At 53.9% G+C, this 18,533-nt stretch overlaps 1 protein-coding gene across 2 annotated transcripts in view; it reads right to left on the bottom strand.

Annotated features, from left to right (window-relative positions):
• The window catches only part of LOC115088443 (probable palmitoyltransferase ZDHHC14), a 400,884-nt gene extending 383,061 nt beyond the window's left edge, over nucleotides 1-17,823 (bottom strand). The window contains exon 1 of one of the 2 annotated variants that reach the window (XM_029596720.1): nucleotides 17,390-17,823. In XM_029596720.1, the coding sequence (XP_029452580.1) occupies nucleotides 17,390-17,649 (260 nt within the window). In that variant the 5' untranslated portion in view covers nucleotides 17,650-17,823. The remainder of the gene's footprint in view (nucleotides 1-17,389) is intronic. The other variant, XM_029596721.1, reaches the window with a different exon arrangement.
• Nucleotides 17,824-18,533: the final 710 nt, after the last annotated feature.

Below are 18,533 nucleotides of genomic sequence, written 5' to 3'. Positions count from 1 at the left end.
TAGCACAAGGTCCCAGGAAGACAGGGTCACACAGTGTGGTACATCCAAGTACCACAAGGTGCCAGGAAGACAGGGTCACACAGTGTGGTACATCCAAGTAGCACAAGGTCCCAGGAAGACAGGGTCACACAGTGTGGTACATCCAAGTACCACAAGGTGCCAGGAAGACAGGGTCACACAGTGTGGTACATGTAAGTAGCACAAGGTCCCAGGAAGACAGGGTCACACAGTGTGGTACATCCAAGTACCACAAGGTGCCAGGAAGACAGGGTCACACAGTGTGGTACATGTAAGTAGCACAAGGTCCCAGGAAGACAGGGTCACACAGTGTGGTACATCCAAGTACCACAAGGTGCCAGGAAGACAGGGTCACACAGTGTGGTACATGTAAGTAGCACAAGGTCCCAGGTAGACAGGGTCACACAGTGTGGTACATCCAAGTAGCACAAGGTCCCAGGTAGACAGGGTCACACAGTGTGGTACATCCAAGTACCAGAAGGTGCCAGGAAGACAGGGTCACACAGTGTGGTACATGTAAGTAGCACAAGGTCCCAGGTAGACAGGGTCACACAGTGTGGTACATCCAAGTACCACAAGGTGCCAGGAAGACAGGGTCACACAGTGTGGTACATGTAAGTAGCACAAGGTCCCAGGTAGACAGGGTCACACAGTGTGGTACATCCAAGTAGCACAAGGTCCCAGGTAGACAGGGTCACACAGTGTGGTACATCCAAGTAGCACAAGGTCCCAGGTAGACAGGGTCACACAGTGTGGTACATCCAAGTACCAGAAGGTCCCAGGAAGACAGGGTCACACAGTGAGGTACATCCAAGTAGCACAAGGTCCCAGGAAGACAGGGTCACACAGTGTGGTACATCCAAGTACCACAATGTCCCAGGAAGACAGGGTCACACAGTGTGGTACATCCAAGTAGCACAAGGTCCCAGGAAGACAAGGTCACACAGTGTGGTACATGTAAGTAGCACAAGGTCCCAGGAAGACAGGGTCACACAGTGTGGTACATGTAAGTAGCACAAGGTCCCAGGAAGACAGGGTCACACAGTGTGGTACATCCAAGTACCACAAGGTCCCAGGAAGACAGGGTCACACAGTGTGGTACATGCAAGTACCACAAGGTCCCAGGAAGACAGGGTCACACAGTGTGGTACATCCAAGTACCACAAGGTCCCAGGAAGACAGGGTCACACAGTGTGGTACATGTAAGTAGCACAAGGTCCCAGGAAGACAGGGTCACACAGTGTGGTACATGTAAGTAGCACAAGGTCCCAGGAAGACAGGGTCACACAGTGTGGTACATCCAAGTAGCACAAGGTCCCAGGAAGACAGGGTCACACAGTGTGGTACATCCAAGTACCACAAGGTGCCAGGAAGACAGGGTCACACAGTGTGGTACATCCAAGTACCACAAGGTGCCAGGAAGACAAGGTCACACAGTGTGGTACATGTAAGTAGCACAAGGTCCCAGGAAGACAGGGTCACACAGTGTGGTACATCCAAGTAGCACAAGGTCCCAGGAAGACAGGGTCACACAGTGTGGTACATCCAAGTACCACAAGGTGCCAGGAAGACAGGGTCACACAGTGTGGTACATCCAAGTACCAGAAGGTCCCAGGAAGACAGGGTCACACAGTGTGGTACATGTAAGTAGCACAAGGTCCCAGGAAGACAGGGTCACACAGTGTGGTACATCCAAGTACCACAAGGTCCCAGGAAGACAGGGTCACACAGTGTGGTACATGTAAGTACCACAAGGTCCCAGGAAGACAGGGTCACACAGTGTGGTACATCCAAGTAGCACAAGGTCCCAGGAAGTCAGGGTCACACAGTGTGGTACATCCAAGTAGCACAAGGTCCCAGGAAGACAGGGTCACACAGTGTGGTACATCCAAGTACCACAAGGTCCCAGGAAGACAAGGTCACACAGTGTGGTACATCTAAGTACCACAAGGTCCCAGGAAGACAGGGTCACACAGTGTGGTACATGTAAGTACCACAAGGTCCCAGGAAGACAGGGTCACACAGTGTGGTACATGTAAGTACCACAAGGTCCCAGGAAGACAGGGTCACACAGTGTGGTACTTGTAAGTACCACAAGGTCCCAGGAAGACAGGGTCACACAGTGTGGTACTTGTAAGTACCACAAGGTCCCAGGAAGACAGGGTCACACAGTGTGGTACATCCAAGTACCACAAGGTCCCAGGAAGACAAGGTCACACAGTGTGGTACATGTAAGTAGCACAATGTCCCAGGAAGACAAGGTCACACAGTGTGGTACATCCAAGTACCACAAGGTCCCAGGAAGACAAGGTCACACAGTGAGGTACATCCAAGTACCACAAGGTCCCAGGAAGACAAGGTCACACAGTGAGGTACATCCAAGTACCACAAGGTCCCAGGAAGACAAGGTCACACAGTGAGGTACATCCAAGTACCACAAGGTCCCAGGAAGACAAGGTCACACAGTGAGGTACATCCAAGTACCACAAGGTCCCAGGAAGACAAGGTCACACAGTGTGGTACATCCAAGTACCACAAGGTCCCAGGAAGACAGGGTCACACAGTGTGGTACATGTAAGTAGCACAAGGTCCCAGGAAGACAGGGTCACACAGTGTGGTACATGTAAGTACCACAAGGTCCCAGGAAGATAAGGTCACACAGTGAGGTACATCCAAGTACCACAAGGTCCCAGGAAGACAGGGTCACACAGTGTGGTACATCCAAGTACCACAAGGTCCCAGGAAGACAGGGTCACACAGTGTGGTACATGCAAGTACCACAAGGTCCCAGGAAGACAGGGTCACACAGTGTGGTACATCCAAGTACCACAAGGTCCCAGGAAGACAGGGTCACACAGTGTGGTACATGTAAGTACCACAAGGTCCCAGGAAGACAGGGTCACACAGTGTGGTACATGCAAGTACCACAAGGTCCCAGGAAGACAGGGTCACACAGTGTGGTACATCCAAGTACCACAAGGTCCCAGGAAGACAGGGTCACACAGTGTGGTACATGTAAGTACCACAAGGTCCCAGGAAGACAGGGTCACAGTGTGGTACATGTAAGTACCACAAGGTCCCAGGAAGACAGGGTCACACAGTGTGGTACATGTAAGTAGCACAAGGTCCCAGGAAGACAGGGTCACACAGTGTGGTACATGTAAGTACCACAAGGTCCCAGGAAGACAGGGTCACACAGTGTGGTACATGTAAGTACCACAAGGTCCCAGGAAGACAGGGTCACACAGTGTGGTACATGCAAGTACCACAAGGTCCCAGGAAGACAGGGTCACACAGTGTGGTACATCCAAGTACCACAAGGTCCCAGGAAGACAGGGTCACACAGTGTGGTACATCCAAGTACCACAAGGTCCCAGGAAGACAGGGTCACACAGTGTGGTACATCCAAGTACCACAAGGTCCCAGGAAGACAGGGTCACACAGTGTGGTACATCCAAGTACCACAAGGTCCCAGGAAGACAGGGTCACACAGTGTGGTACATCCAAGTACCACAAGGTCCCAGGAAGACAAGGTCACACAGTGTGGTACATCCAAGTACCACAAGGTCCCAGGAAGATAAGGTCACACAGTGTGGTACATCCAAGTAGCACAAGGTCCCAGGAAGACAGGGTCACACAGTGTGGTACATCCAAGTAGCACAAGGTCCCAGGAAGACAGGGTCACACAGTGTGGTACATGTAAGTACCACAAGGTCCCAGGAAGACAGGGTCACACAGTGTGGTACATGCAAGTACCACAAGGTCCCAGGAAGACAGGGTCACACAGTATGGTACATCCAAGTACCACAAGGTCCCAGGAAGACAGGGTCACACAGTGTGGTACATGTAAGTACCACAAGGTCCCAGGAAGACAGGGTCACACAGTGTGGTACATGTAAGTAGCACAAGGTCCCAGGAAGACAGGGTCACACAGTGTGGTACATGTAAGTAGCACAAGGTCCCAGGAAGACAGGGTCACACAGTGTGGTACATGTAAGTACCACAAGGTCCCAGGAAGACAGGGTCACACAGTGTGGTACATGTAAGTACCACAAGGTCCCAGGAAGACAGGGTCACACAGTGTGGTACATGCAAGTACCACAAGGTCCCAGGAAGACAGGGTCACACAGTGTGGTACATCCAAGTACCACAAGGTCCCAGGAAGACAGGGTCACACAGTGTGGTACATCCAAGTACCACAAGGTCCCAGGAAGACAGGGTCACACAGTGTGGTACATCCAAGTACCACAAGGTCCCAGGAAGACAGGGTCACACAGTGTGGTACATCCAAGTACCACAAGGTCCCAGGAAGACAGGGTCACACAGTGTGGTACATCCAAGTACCACAAGGTCCCAGGAAGACAGGGTCACACAGTGTGGTACATGTAAGTACCACAAGGTCCCAGGAAGATAAGGTCACACAGTGTGGTACATCCAAGTACCACAAGGTCCCAGGAAGATAAGGTCACACAGTGTGGTACATGTAAGTAGCACAAGGTCCCAGGAAGACAGGGTCACACAGTCAGCTAGCTTGTCTGAAGCCATAACAATGGCTCAGTGTTCACTCAGCTCTTCAGCCTGGTTGTGTATCTCTACGAATACTGCATGCAGCAAACAAACACTCATCTGAGGCCTGATTACATCTGAAGCCGTGCTTTCTCCAATCCAGTACAAACGGGTGGCATCGCATACTGTGCTGGAATTTCAGGAAAATTAATTTTTTTTTCCAATTTTTTGCTTTTATTTTTTGTGGGTGATGGCTTGAGGGCAAATGTCGCAGCAGTGCTTCCTTCCACCTGGACCACACTGACAATATGATTTCATATTTATTCAGCTTTGACTGTCAGCTTGCCGACCTACAGGCCGATTCAGTAAAATTTGCAGGAGAGCGGGCGAGCGCACAGGCCACTCTCCGTGCGCACGATTCAGTATTTAAATGAGGGCCGGCGGTAAAAAGAGGCGCTAGGGCACTAGCGCGTCCCTAGCGCCTCTATTTGGACAGCAGCGGCGGCTGTCAGCGGGTTTCACAGCCGATGCTCAATTTTGCCGACGTCGGTTCTCAAACCCGCTGACAGCCACGGGTTCGGAAACTGGACGCCTGCAAAATTGAGCGTCCAGTTTTCAACCCGTGAGCCGCGGGCCAATTTTTCATTTTTAATTATTTTTAACTTTTGGGACCTCCGACTTAATATCTCCATGATATTTATTTAATTTATTTATTTAATTCTTTTATATACCGACCTTCATGACAGGTGTCAAATCAAATCGGTTTACATGTAACAAGGGGGTAAACATTCTTATAACCATTTAACAGTAAAATAATCAGAGGAGGTAATAAAGTTACATATAACAAGGAGATCGAACTTGGGAAAAGAAGAAAGAGAAGGACAGAGGGATAACCATTGTGATAAAAGGGTATCGCTAAGTAAGTTGTCCAGTAGGCTTGAGATGTGGAGTTCTGAAACTGAATAGATTAAGGGAAAGCTTGGCTAAATAGCCAGGTTTTAAGTCTTTTTCGAAATGTTTGTAGGCAGGGTTCCTGTCTGAGGTCAGGAGGTAAATTGTTCCAAATAGTGGGTCCCGCTATAGAGAATGCTCTTTCTTTGGTTGCGGTGTGGCGTGAAGTTTTGTTAGGAGGCACATGGAGAGATCCTTGATATGATTCTCTGATGGGCCTGGATGAGGAGTGAAGTTTGAGGGGGAATTGGAGGTCCAACGGTTGTTGCTTGTGGATCGTTTTGTGGATTATGGTAAGGGATTTGTGTAAGATTCGATAATTTATTGGCAGCCAATGTAGGTTCTTTAAGATGGGGGAGATGTGATCTCTGCGGTTTGTATTAGACAAGACTCTAGCTGCTGCATTCTGGAGCATCTGTAATGGTTTTGTGGAGGAGAGTGGAAGCCCCAGAAGAAGAGTGTTGCAGTAGTCAATCTTGGCAAAGAGCGTGGCTTGGAGGACAGTCCTGAAGTCATGGAAAAATAGTAGGGGTTTAAGCCTTTTTAGGACTTGCAGTTTGTAGAAGCCGTCCTTTGTTGTGTTGTTAATGTATTTCTTTAAATTTAAGCGATTGTCAAGGATATTAAGTCGGAGGGTGCACAGAAAAGCAGTTTTTACTGCTTTTCTGTGCACTTTCCTGGTGCCGGCCGAAATTAACTCCTGCCTTTGGGTAGGCGCTAATTTCTGGAAGTAAAATGTGCGGCTTGGCTGCACATTTTACTTACTGAATCGCGCGGGAATAACTAATAGCGCCCGCAACATGCATTTGCATGTTGCGGGCGCTATTAGTTTCGGGGGGGTTGGACTTGCATACAGCAGAGGTGGCACTCACAGCTCCCAGCCACTGAACAACAGAAAAATCTATTGGTCATGTTTGGGGATGGGGGGTGCGCAAACCAGGTCAGGAAAGGACTGGGCATGCCAAACTGGACTAGGATGGAAGGATGGAGAAGCCAGGACGTCCTTTGTGTACACAAGTGGAGATTGAGTGCGACTGGTACATGCACATAAAGCATCTGACCACTAGACAGTCTCAATTAAGAACATAATTGGTTCTTAAATATTGCTTTTCAACATACACAGCCCCTGAGGCAGCCCCGGTGTGGGGCGAAACTCTGGCCTGAGTCGGGCACATATAAAAACTAATGGTCTCCATCTGTTAATAAAGTTGTACTTGGACATTTTATTGGCGTCTAATCTCCATATTTGCCCTCACGGTTTTTTTTAGATAGCCTACCCTCCTGCTTTTTTGGTCCTGAAGCCAGGAAGGTCTACACGAAGGCTCAAGGCCCCCACGGCTACAACTGGGAAGGATGGATTTGAGATGTGCATGCATATTGTTTTACGTACATGCATAAAATGTGACGTTGCATATGAATGCAACTGCATGCTTGCATAAGATCTTAGACCCCTGTTACACGCTGCGCTGCTGTTCCTCATCAGAGCTGCAGGCAGGCCATAGAAATAAATGAGGACAGATAAGAACTGCAAGGCACACCTCATCCTCCCAAATTACTTCCTGCAATCACACTCATTCCATGCAAAGCCTAAATACAGCAGGAGAACATCTGGAGCAGGCTAGGATGCCATTTTTATTGCATGTATTACTGATTAGTTTTTCTTGGGTACATCTACAGATCATCTGCAAGCATTTTAGTTAAAAAAAAAAAAAAAAAAAAAAAAAAAAAAAACCATGGCCATTGGCAAAATAAAAACCAGAAGGCAGAGAGAAGCCTCCATGTAAATGTAAACCTCTCGTTAATGCCCATTTCCAAATAGTTTTGATACTACCTTTAGCTGTTTTGTTTGAATACTTTCTCTCTCAGAGAGCATTTGAAATCCTGTTTGCAGCAGTAAGAAATGCAGAACCTGACATTCTCACGAGCTCTTGTTTTCCTGTGCGTTTCCCGAGTGCTGGCGTGTGCTGTAACAGATCACACGTGTGGCTAAGCCCGGCCCTTTTCCCTGTGCGTTTCCCGAGTGCTGGCGTGTGCTGTAACAGATCACACGTGTCCCTAAGCCCGGCCCTTTTCCCTGGGATGATGAGTGGGACTCTCTCTCTTTTTGGTTTCCCTTGGTAGCGTGCAGATGTGTTTTCCTGTGCGTTTCCCAGGTGCTGGCGTGTGCTGTAACAGATCACACGTGTGGCTAAGCCCGGCCCTTTTCCCTGGGATGATGAGCGGGACTCTCTCTCTTTTTGGTTTTCCTGGGTAGCGTGCAGATGTGTTTTCCTGTGCGTTTCCCAGGTGCTGGCGTGTGCTGTAACAGATCACACGTGTGGCTAAGCCTGGCCCTTTTCCCTGTGCGTTTCTCGAGTGCTGGCGTGTGCTGTAACAGATCACACGTGTCCCTAAGCCCGGCCCTTTTCCCTGGGCTGATGAGGGGGACTCTCTCTTTTTGGTTTTCCTTGGTAGCGTGCAGATGTTTTCCTTGGTAGCGTGCAGATGTTTCTGCGCAGAGCAGGGGATAATCCGAAAGGCGCTTTACACCGAAGCAGCCCTGGAGCTACTGCTCAGCTTTTACCTTAAGCAGGGAATATTTGGGGGTGAGATTGGCCTCTTCGCAGGAGTGGGTTTTAGCGTTTGGGCCATAAAGTGCTTATTTGGAACGGATCCTCTCCCCCCTCCCACATATAACTTTATTTTAAGGCAGGTCCGGTAGCTTTGTGAGGGAGATTTTTCCCATTGCTATTTATCATCGCTGCAGATATCACTATAAACGTTTAAGAAGGGGTCTGAAGGTCCCTCTGCTCATGAAGCAGAAATAAAATCTCTTTACCACCCTGATTTGCTCTGGATTCTGCCGTGGTAGCATCAGCTCCCGTGCACGCTCGCTCTGCCGTCTCCGCTGTGCCGTGGGCTGGATACCTGGATTGCATGATTGCCTCCCAAGCCACAGGAAGTTGCCGAGCTTTCTGGCCATTAAGTCCTGGTGACAGCCGTGGAAAGTGAGCCACAGCCAGCTAAAGCCACGAGAAGTGGCCTAGAGGTGCCCTCGGAGCCGGGAGCGGTGAGGATGGCTTTCAGGAGCCCTCTTGACGTTTAGCTGCTCAGTGCACTCCCTCGGTCGCTGTCTCTTTCTGACGCCGCAGGAGCAGCAGGTCCCTTCCTTCACACTATTGCTTCCTCTTTCACTCTTCTTCCTAGCTCTCTTTTTTTTTTTTTTGCTACTTCTGTATTTACTTGTTGCCCTCTTTTAAATTTCATGTAGCGTGTAACCCTTATTCTGATCTTTTGGTTTCTTTTTAACAGTTTCCCAAACCTGTCCTTGGAGACCGGTCCCAGCCAGTCAGGTTTTCAAGGTATTCACATGTGGGCATCCTGAATACCTGACTACTGTGGGGTCCCAGTTGTTTTCTAACCAATTTTCTGAACCAAAAAAATAGTTGTACACCAGCAGTATCCTGAAATAAATATTAAGGGAGGCGCCTAGGCCTGGGATGCACATAGGGCACTGCTCCTCCCCCTTTACTCCTGGCCTTGTGTTCCCGCTGGCCCTGGAGTCCCTGGTGTCTGACAGCTCAGGCCTGGGATGCACATAGGGCCCCGCTCCTCCCCCTTTACTCCTGGCCTTGTGTTCCCGCTGGCCCTGGAGTCCCTGGTGTCTGACAGCTCAGGCCTGGGATGCACATAGGGCCCCGCTCCTCCCCCTTTACTCCTGGCCTTGTGTTCCCGCTGGCCCTGGAGTCCCTGGTGTCTGACAGCTCAGGCCTGGGATGCACATAGGGCACCGCTCCTCCCCCTTTACTCCTGGCCTTGTGTTCCCGCTGGCCCTGGAGTCCCTGGTGTCTGACAGCTCAGGCCTGGGATGCACATAGGGCACCGCTCCTCCCCCTTTACTCCTGGCCTTGTGTTCCCGCTGGCCCTGGAGTCCCTGGTGTCTGACAGCTCAGGCCTGGGATGCACATAGGGCACCGCTCCTCCCCCTTTACTCCTGGCCTTGTGTTCCCGCTGGCCCTGGAGTCCCTGGTGTCTGACAGCTCAGGCCTGGGATGCACATAGGGCACCGCTCCTCCCCCTTTACTCCTGGCCTTGTGTTCCCGCTGGCCCTGGAGTCCCTGGTGTCTGACAGCTCAGGCCTGGGATGCACATAGGGCACCCCTCCCCCCCCCCTTTACTCCTGGCCTTGTGTTCCCGCTGGCCCTGGAGTCCCTGGTGTTTGACAGCTCAGGCCTGGGATGCACATAGGGCACCGCTCCTCCCCCTTTACTCCTGGCCTTGTGTTCCCGCTGGCCCTGGAGTCCCTGGTGTCTGACAGCTCAGGCCTGGGATGCACATAGGGCACTGCTTCCCCTTTACTCCTGGCCTTGTGTTCCCGCTGGCCCTGGAGCCCCTGGTGTCTGACAGCTCAGGCCTGGGATGCACATAGGGCACCCCTCCCCCCCCTTTACTCCTGGCCTTGTGTTCCCGCTGGCCCTGGAGTCCCTGGTGTCTGACAGCTCAGGCCTGGGATGCACATAGGGCACCGCTCCTCCCCCTTTACTCCTGGCCTTGTGTTCCCGCTGGCCCTGGAGTCCCTGGTGTCTGACAGCTCAGGCCTGGGATGCACATAGGGCACAGCTTCCCCCTTTACTCCTGGCCTTGTGTTCCCGCTGGCCCTGGAGTCCCTGGTGTCTGACAGCTCAGGCCTGGGATGCACATAGGGCACCGCTCCTCCCCCTTTACTCCTGGCCTTGTGTTCCCGCTGGCCCTGGAGTCCCTGGTGTCTGACAGCTCAGGCCTGGGATGCACATAGGGCACAGCTTCCCCTTTACTCCTGGCCTTGTGTTCCGCTGGCCCTGGAGCCCCTGGTGTCTGACAGCTCAGGCCTGGGATGCACATAGGGCACCCCTCCCCCCCTTTACTCCTGGCCTTGTGTTCCCGCTGGCCCTGGAGTCCCTGGTGTCTGACAGCTCAGGCCTGGGATGCACATAGGGCACTGCTCCTCCCCCTTTACTCCTGGCCTTGTGTTCCCGCTGGCCCTGGAGTCCCTGGTGTCTGACAGCTCAGGCCTGGGATGCACATAGGGCACTGCTTCCCCTTTACTCCTGGCCTTGTGTTCCCGCTGGCCCTGGAGTCCCTGGTGTCTGACAGTTCAGGCCTGGGATGCACATAGGGCACTGCTTCCCCTTTACTCCTGGCCTTGTGTTCCCGCTGGCCCTGGAGTCCCTGGTGTCTGACAGCTCAGGCCTGGGATGCACATAGGGCACTGCTTCCCCTTTACTCCTGGCCTTGTGTTCCCGCTGGCCCTGGAGTCCCTGGTGTTTGACAGCTCAGGCCTGGGATGCACATAGGGCACTGCTCCTCCCCCTTTACTCCTGGCCTTGTGTTCCCGCTGGCCCTGGAGTCCCTGGTGTCTGACAGCTCAGGCCTGGGATGCACATAGGGCACCGCTCCCCCTGGCCCTGGAGTCCCTGGTGTCTGACAGCTCAGGCCTGGGATGCACATAGGGCACTGCTTCCCCTTTACTCCTGGCCTTGTGTTCCCGCTGGCCCTGGAGAGGCCGGGGTCCGTGGTGTTTGACAGGTCACCTTTCTCCTCTCCTGCGCGCTGGTCTAGTCAAACGTCAGGAGGCCGCTTGCTAGAAGTGGGGGTTAGGCTAAGGAAAACACGGCAGTGCCTAAGGAGATTCCGGGGAGCGACGGAAATGATCTTATGTCAGGCCAAACTGAGAAGAGGCCATGTTAGATTGGCTCGGGTTGTTGTTGTTGCTCAGTAAAGCGTGGCCCTGGTCAATTTCCCATGATGTGCACAAGCCTCTCTCTCTCTATCTGAAATGGGTCTGCGTAAGCTGGGGGCAGCACTCTCATACATTTGCAAAGCCAGAGTATATTACGTGTGCAAGAAATGCATTTTAGCACGCTGATCTTCCCTAAAGAGTAACGCACATTCGTATCTCCATAAAGAAACATCACCTCAACTAAACAAAATTAGCAAAGCCCACTATTTCAGTACTGAGAGTCAATAAGTTGTCTTCTTATTTGAAATGTGTGAGAAACATCCTGGAGCAGTGAGGTGCAGAGCCAGATTTACGTTTTGAACAAAAGCAGAGTACAAGAAAGTGCAAAACACCGGTTTACTTATGGTAAACGTACGTGCGGTGCTTGATCGGAAGGAGCGCAAAAGGGGAAGGCCGTTACTCTTCTTAATAAGACAAAATGTTGTTCCCTTGGCTCTCGCAGCGGTGCAAGGTCCAGTGGAAGGAAAGAGTTGGGAGAGAAGTGGTGACAGCGGGGGCCCGACTTCCTGCTGGGCCAGGGAGAGAGAGAGAGAGTGCCCCACCCCCGCTCTCTGCTCAAAATTGCCAACTTCCAGAGCTCTCAGCAAGTGATGAGAAAAGAGGAGCCGAAGCCCGGGAGCAGGTGCTGAGAGAGGGAGGAGAGGCTGGGCGAGGAGAAACAGACTGAAGGATGGAAAAGGGCAGGCAGAGAGGTGGAAGAGGTCTGTGTGGAGAGAGAAAGAGCGCGAGACCTGGCCCTGCAGCCGTCTCTCTTCACTTGGAGGGCTGCAGCTCTCTACCCCTCAGCCACAGCTTGGGTTTCCTTCATAAGCTGAGAAGGCTGGCACAGCAGCTTTCAGCCCAGCGCTGCCGTCCTGCACCTGAAGGGGAATCATATCCCACTATTCCTGCCAGCACCAGGGCCGAGCCATGCAAATGGGAGCCCAGCTGGACTGCTCTTCTGTGCACAGGCTGTCTGAGCAGTAAAGCTTGGTTGTTGAATGCAGGCCTGGGGTGCCTTGCTCTACACTGATTCAGATGCAGGAAGGAAAGAGGTAGGGAGCAGAGGTGGAAGGGAGCAAGAAAAGTAAAGAAGTGCTGGGGAGCAGAAACAGAGAAAAAGAAAATAAGGAACAGAGTGAATATGTTGGCAAGGGTTGAAAGAGAAGGAGAAGATGGAGAAGGAAAGTGGAAAGAAAAGCAGGAAAAAGATTTAGAAATCAGACAACAGAAAACATAGCAAATCTTATTTAACAAAACATAACCAACAAAGGTGAGAAATATTTATATTCAGTTTAGGTATTGGACTCAGGAACACTTTTTAGCATTGAACTGGGGCAGATTTTTGTACAATTTGTGTTTCCAATTACCCTCAGCTGTACTGCTCTACAATTTAAATGCTCGACTGCATCAATGCTCTTTTCCTCACATTGAGATTTTTTGGGTGATTGCCGGGTGTAAAACATCCCCCCCCCCCCCATCTGCCTAAGCCAACACCACAAACCTGGCCTGACTGAAGCGGCAGGAGAATGGGTCTGGGGGGCTGGAGCGTGGGGGAGGGGAGATGGGTCTGAGGGGGGCTGGAGCGTGGGGGAGGGGAGATGGGTCTGGGGGGGCTGGAGCATGGGGGAGGGGAGATGGGTCAGGGGGGGCTGGAGCATGGGGGAGGGGAGATGGGTCTGGGGGGGCTGGAGCATGGGGGAGGGGAGATGGGTCTGGGGGTGCAGGAGCGTGGGGGAGGGGAGATGTCCCTGGGAGAGGAAATGGGTCTGGGGGGGCTGGAGCATGGGGGATTGGAGATGGGTCTGGAGCATGGGGGATAGGAGATGGGTCGGGGGGGGCTGGAGCGTGGAGGATAGGAGATGGGTCTGGAGCATGGGGGAGAGGAGATGGGTCGGGGGGGGCTGGAGCGTGGGGGATGGGAGATGGGTCTGGAGCATGGGGGAGAGGAGATGGGTCTGGGGGTGCAGGAGCGTGGGGGAGGGGAGATGTCCCTGGGAGAGGAAATGGGTCGGGGGGGGCTGGAGCGTGGGGGATAGGAGATGGGTCTGGAGCGTGGGGGAGGGGAGATGTGCCTGGGAGAGGATGGGGCAGGTTGGAGAGAGAGAGAGACCCCCATCAGCAGTTCCCTGCCTCTTCCCGTGCTCCCGTGAGACCTCGGCACACTCACACTCACCCCAGCAGATCATTGCATGCACAGTGCAGCACCTCATGTTCTTCCTCGGGTAACTGCACTGCACGTGAGGCTTTCACCAGTGGTAACGAGAGAAACCGCCTTTTATACAGGAAGCAGGAGACTGTGAAAGCGAGCTGCCTTCCTTCAGAGAGCACAAGTGCCCCCTGGCAGGGCTGGAAGCAGCGGCATTCCTGCTAAAGGTAAGGCCAGGGCGCCACTCACTATCCAATCACTCAGAAGCAGTGCAAAGGTTTCCGTGTTTCCTCAGCCGCCTGCCACTCCTTTACTCCCCGACCAGCAACAAAACTGAAGGAAGGACTGTGCTTGTGTAACCCCAGCTTGTGCTCGGGCGAGTGTGCGTCTCGCTGCTCCATGCGTGCACTGCCCCCGCCTCTGAGACCCCAGCAGCAGAAGCAGCCCAGGAGAGCAGGACTGGGAGTGCAGAGGAAAGGCAGGGAGTGCACAGGAAAGGCAGGGAGTGCACAGGAAAGGCAGGGAGTGCAGAGGAAAGGCAGGGAGTGCACAGGAAAGGCAGGGAGTGCAGAGGAAAGGCAGGGAGTGCAGAGGAAAGGCAGGGAGTGCACAGGAAAGGCAGGGAGTGCACAGGAAAGGCAGGGAGTGCACAGGAAAGGCAGGGAGTGCGTGCCCTGGGGGGGGGGGGGCAGCATCCTGAGAGGCCCAGGCTCTGGGGGGGGGGGGGAGCATCCTGAGAGGCCCAGGCTCTTGGGGGGGGGGGGAGCATCCTGAGAGGCCCAGGCTCTGGGGGGGGGGGGGGCGGGGAGCAGCATCCTGAGAGGCCCAGGCTCTGGGGGGGGGGGCAGCATCCTGAGAGGCCCAGGCTCTGGGGGGGGGGAGCATCCTGAGAGGCCCAGGCTCTGGGGGGGGGGGGGGCGGGGAGCAGCATCCTGAGAGGCCCAGGCTCTGGGGGGGGGGGGGGCAGCATCCTGAGAGGCCCAGGCTCTGGGGGGGGGGCAGCATCCTGAGAGGCCCAGGCTCTGGGGGGGGGGAGCATCCTGAGAGGCCCAGGCTCTTGGGGGGGGGGGGGGAGCATCCTGAGAGGCCCAGGCTCTGGGGGGGGGGGGAGCAGCATCCTGAGAGGCCCAGGCTCTGGGGGGGGGGGGGAGCATCCTGAGAGTCCCGGGCTCTGGGGGGGGGGGGGGGCAGCAATCCTGAGAGGCCCAGGCTCTGGGGGGGGGGCAGCATCCTGAGAGTCCCCAGGCTCTGGGGGGGGGGAGCATCCTGAGAGGCCCAGGCTCTGGGGGGGGGGGGGCAGCATCCTGAGAGTCCCAGGCTCTGGGGGGGGGGAGCATCCTGAGAGGCCCAGGCTCTGGGGGGGGGTAGCATCCTGAGAGGCCCAGGCTCTGGGGGGGGGGAGCAGCATCCTGAGAGGCCCAGGCTCTTGGGGGGGGGGGGAGCAGCATCCTGAGAGGCCCAGGCTCTGGGGGGGGGAGCAGCATCCTGAGAGGCCCAGGCTCTTGGGGGGGGGGGGAGCATCCTGAGAGGCCCAGGCTCTGGGGGGGGGGGAGCAGCATCCTGAGAGGCCCAGGCTCTGGGGGGGGGGGGGGGGAGCAGCATCCTGAGAGGCCCAGGCTCTGGGGGGGGGGGGGAGCATCCTGAGGGGCCCAGGCTCTGGGGGGGGGGGGGGGGAGCAGCATCCTGAGAGGCCCAGGCTCTGGGGGGGGGGGGGAGCAGCATCCTGAGAGGCCCAGGCTCTGGGGGGGGGGGGGGAGCAGCATCCTGAGAGGCCCGGGCCCTGGGGGGCAGCAGCACAGGGAGGTTTGGCAGCAGGGCTGAGGGAACTCCTGCAGCGGACGAGGTACATGAGAGGAGAGGTCAAGCTTCGGGGCTTGGACACACACATGCAGGAGCCGCGTCCATCCATCGTTTGTGATTGGCCATTTCTGCAGACATTGAACAAGCTGCACATTATGCATTTTTACTGCATTAAGTAAATATATTTGAGTAGCTTGGAAGAGCTGTACTCCATCATCAGGCCAACACAAACTGAGCTAAAGCTGACCTACACGTCCAGGTAAACTAACACAGCAAGTTCACTATTTTACTCCTGCACAATTACAAACAGCTCTTTTTCTCCACGGATATACAGTTCCTGTTACTTCTGCAAGTGAATTTTTCTACAAATAAAAGCTGGAGCAAAAAGCAAATTGGGACTTTTGTGCAATTGTTAATATTTTGTGCTTTAGGGCAAGCCCTAACCTTACTTTATAAGTAAGAGTTTATTTTGGTGGGTTTGGGAGGTTTTGCCTTTCTGAAGTTGTAGGAAAGAAAATCCTTGGGAAAGGAGATGCATTTAATAACCGTTCAAGCAAACTGACTTGTGCATTAAGGGCACACTTTTTTTTTTTTTTTTGTGCTTGAAACTTCAGTTTGCTCTTCACCTCCAGTTTTTCAGATTCCTCATTTTGGCTCTTTATTGCACCCCAGAAGTTTTGGAACAGCACAGGTGCAAATGCGGCTTGTATGCGGAACTGAAGAGCAGCTGAACTTGGCCCTCAGGCTCGGCCTCCCACAAACGTCAAGTATTACTATCCCGAAGGAGCACGTCTCTGCCAGATGGAGCTTTTCAATCGTATGAAAGCCTGGCAGCTGCACCACTGAGATGTCTCAGTATAAAAGCTCAGACGTGTTCCGCCACGCCAACGTCGGCATTAAAACAAACAATCAAAAACTTAATGATTAGCATGCATCTATTATATGTTTTTATTTTGCTGTTTCGTGTGTATTTGTGCGCTGTATTTGGTGTATTTCTTTATTCCTTTGCTTTCACTCTGTACCTCACCTGCCCTCAACCAATGTCAGCATCTTTATATGTGCTGTGCCTGCTGATACCTAATTGTGGGACAGTAAAGATTCACCTTGTGTACTTACAGTCGGTTTCACTTGCTATAAACCACCTTGAATGAACGAGTTCAAAAAGGGGGTGTACATAAATCATAATAAACTATCTACTGTTTTAAATTTGTGACTCGTCTGTCCGGTACAGTATATCAGTTGACAAGGAATCTGAGCAAATAGGCCACAATTTATACATAAAGAGACACACAAATCTCTGTTTTCATGCTTTTCCAACTCAAACAAGCATGTGATCATTTGGGACTCTTGCATACAAGTTAGCACTGTGCACTGTAACTCAGCTGACTTGCTGAGATTCAATGAAAAGTTGGTCATTGCCACAGTAGCAGTTCCAACAGGAAGCAATGATCCTAACAGCTTGGGAAAATAATCAGCTTTTTTCTTTCAGAAGGCATTATACAGAGGGATGACTGTGGTGTAAGGGCACTTGTCCCAAGCTGACCAAAAGTCACACTTTGCACAGGCACTCTGTTCAGAGCCCTCCTGAAGTTATCAGAGGGCATGACATGCACTCCCCTGCTGGCTAATAGGACAGACAGCAGATTCCTGGAATATTCACAGAGCTTTGACAAAGAGACAGTGCAGAAAACGGGACCTTTTGTATTTTGATTATTCCTAGATAAAGGCTAGAATCTGATATTTGCCTCTCTTTTAAAATCATGATCTGTCTATACTATGATCTCAGGATCCATTAAAAGACAATTTAGACTGTATCTAATCAGAACTTACACTGAATAACTATTCCCCTCAGTATTAGAGAATAAAATATGATATGACCTTGCTACTTAGGGAGCATGCAACATAAACACGAAGCTAAAGCTCCCTTCTATCAACTGTGAGACAGGCCCACTGTGTTTGGCACTGCAAAACAGAAATAGGAAAGGGGAATGCAGTCCCTAGAGGCACTGGATTAATGCAGCTGTAAACAAACAAACGGCAAACGCACGGCAGAGAGCGAAGCGATGGGAGGACCCTGACCTTCCTAAGCACTTGACCACCAGTTGTAGACTCAGAGGTTTGCAGAGGGCAGGAAGCAACGATTAGGCAAGGCTGCCTGGCTGTCACCCCCCCGAGAAGCCCTGCCGTGCCGGCCAGAAACAGAGAGGGGCAGACGCATGCAGACTTACTCGAAAGCGAAGAAGAGCCCGCTGGTGAGCAGGATGAGCAGCAGGGTGAGGTAGAAGACGCCGGTCTGCCTAGCCATCATGATCCTGCCGTTGCAGAAGAATTTGTTCCTCCCAGGGAAGACCTGCCATTTCCTCCGGGCCCCTGGCTGCGGCTGCGGCTTCTTGTTCTGCTGCTGGGGAGACTCCATGGGAGAGGAGCTGTGAGTGCTGATCTGGCGGTACTCACGCTCTCGCATCGGCCCAGCGCCGCCCGGGGTCATCAGTGCCAACTAACGTCGGGGCCACAGCGGGCAGCTGCTGCCCCAAGCCCTGCAGAGCAGGGGGCCCATGGCACGAGCAGGCAGGGCTCTGCCCCCAGCAGCAGCAGCAGCAGAGCTCAGCCCTCAGCTTCCTGCTCCAGCCCCTCCCGGGCAGCGCGCGGGGAAGCAGAGGGGAGGAGCCAGGGAGGGAGGGGGAGGAGGCTGAGCAGCAGCAGAGCTCAGCCCTCAGCTTCCTGCTCCAGCCCCTCCCGGGCAGCGCGCGGGGAAGCAGAGGGGAGGAGCCAGGGAGGAGGCTGAGCAGCAGCAGAGCTCAGCCCTCAGCTTCCTGCTCCAGCCCCTCCCGGGCAGCGCGCGGGGAAGCAGAGGGGAGGAGCCAGGGAGGGAGGGGGAGGAGGCTGAACAGCAGCAGAGCTCAGCCCTCAGCTTCCTGCTCCAGCCCCTCCCGGGCAGCGCGCGGGGAAGCAGAGGGAGGGGGAGGAGGCTGAGCAGCAGCAGAGCTCAGCCCTCAGCTTCCTGCTCCAGCCCCTCCCGGGCAGCGCGCGGGGAAGCAGAGGGGAGGAGCCAGGGAGGGAGGGGGAGGAGGCTGAGCAGCAGCAGAGCTCAGCCCTCAGCTTCCTGCTCCAGCCCCTCCCGGGCAGCGCGCGGGGAAGCAGAGGGGAGGAGCCAGGGAGGGAAGCAGAGGGAGGGGGAGGAGGCTGAGCAGCAGCAGAGCTCAGCCCTCAGCTTCCTGCTCCAGCCCCTCCCGGGCAGCGCGCGGGGAAGCAGAGGGGAGGAGCCAGGGAGGGAGGGGGAGGAGACTGAGCAGCAGCAGAGCTCAGCCCTCAGCTTCCTGCTCCAGCCCCTCCTCTCCCCTCTCGGGCAGCGCGCGGGGAAGCAGAGGGAGG

The sequence above is a fragment of the Rhinatrema bivittatum genome, chromosome 3, assembly GCF_901001135.1.
Source record: "Rhinatrema bivittatum chromosome 3, aRhiBiv1.1, whole genome shotgun sequence".
Classification (NCBI taxonomy): domain Eukaryota; kingdom Metazoa; phylum Chordata; class Amphibia; order Gymnophiona; family Rhinatrematidae; genus Rhinatrema; species Rhinatrema bivittatum.
Note: the sequence above shows the minus strand (reverse complement) of the source record. Positions and strands in the feature narration are given on the sequence as shown.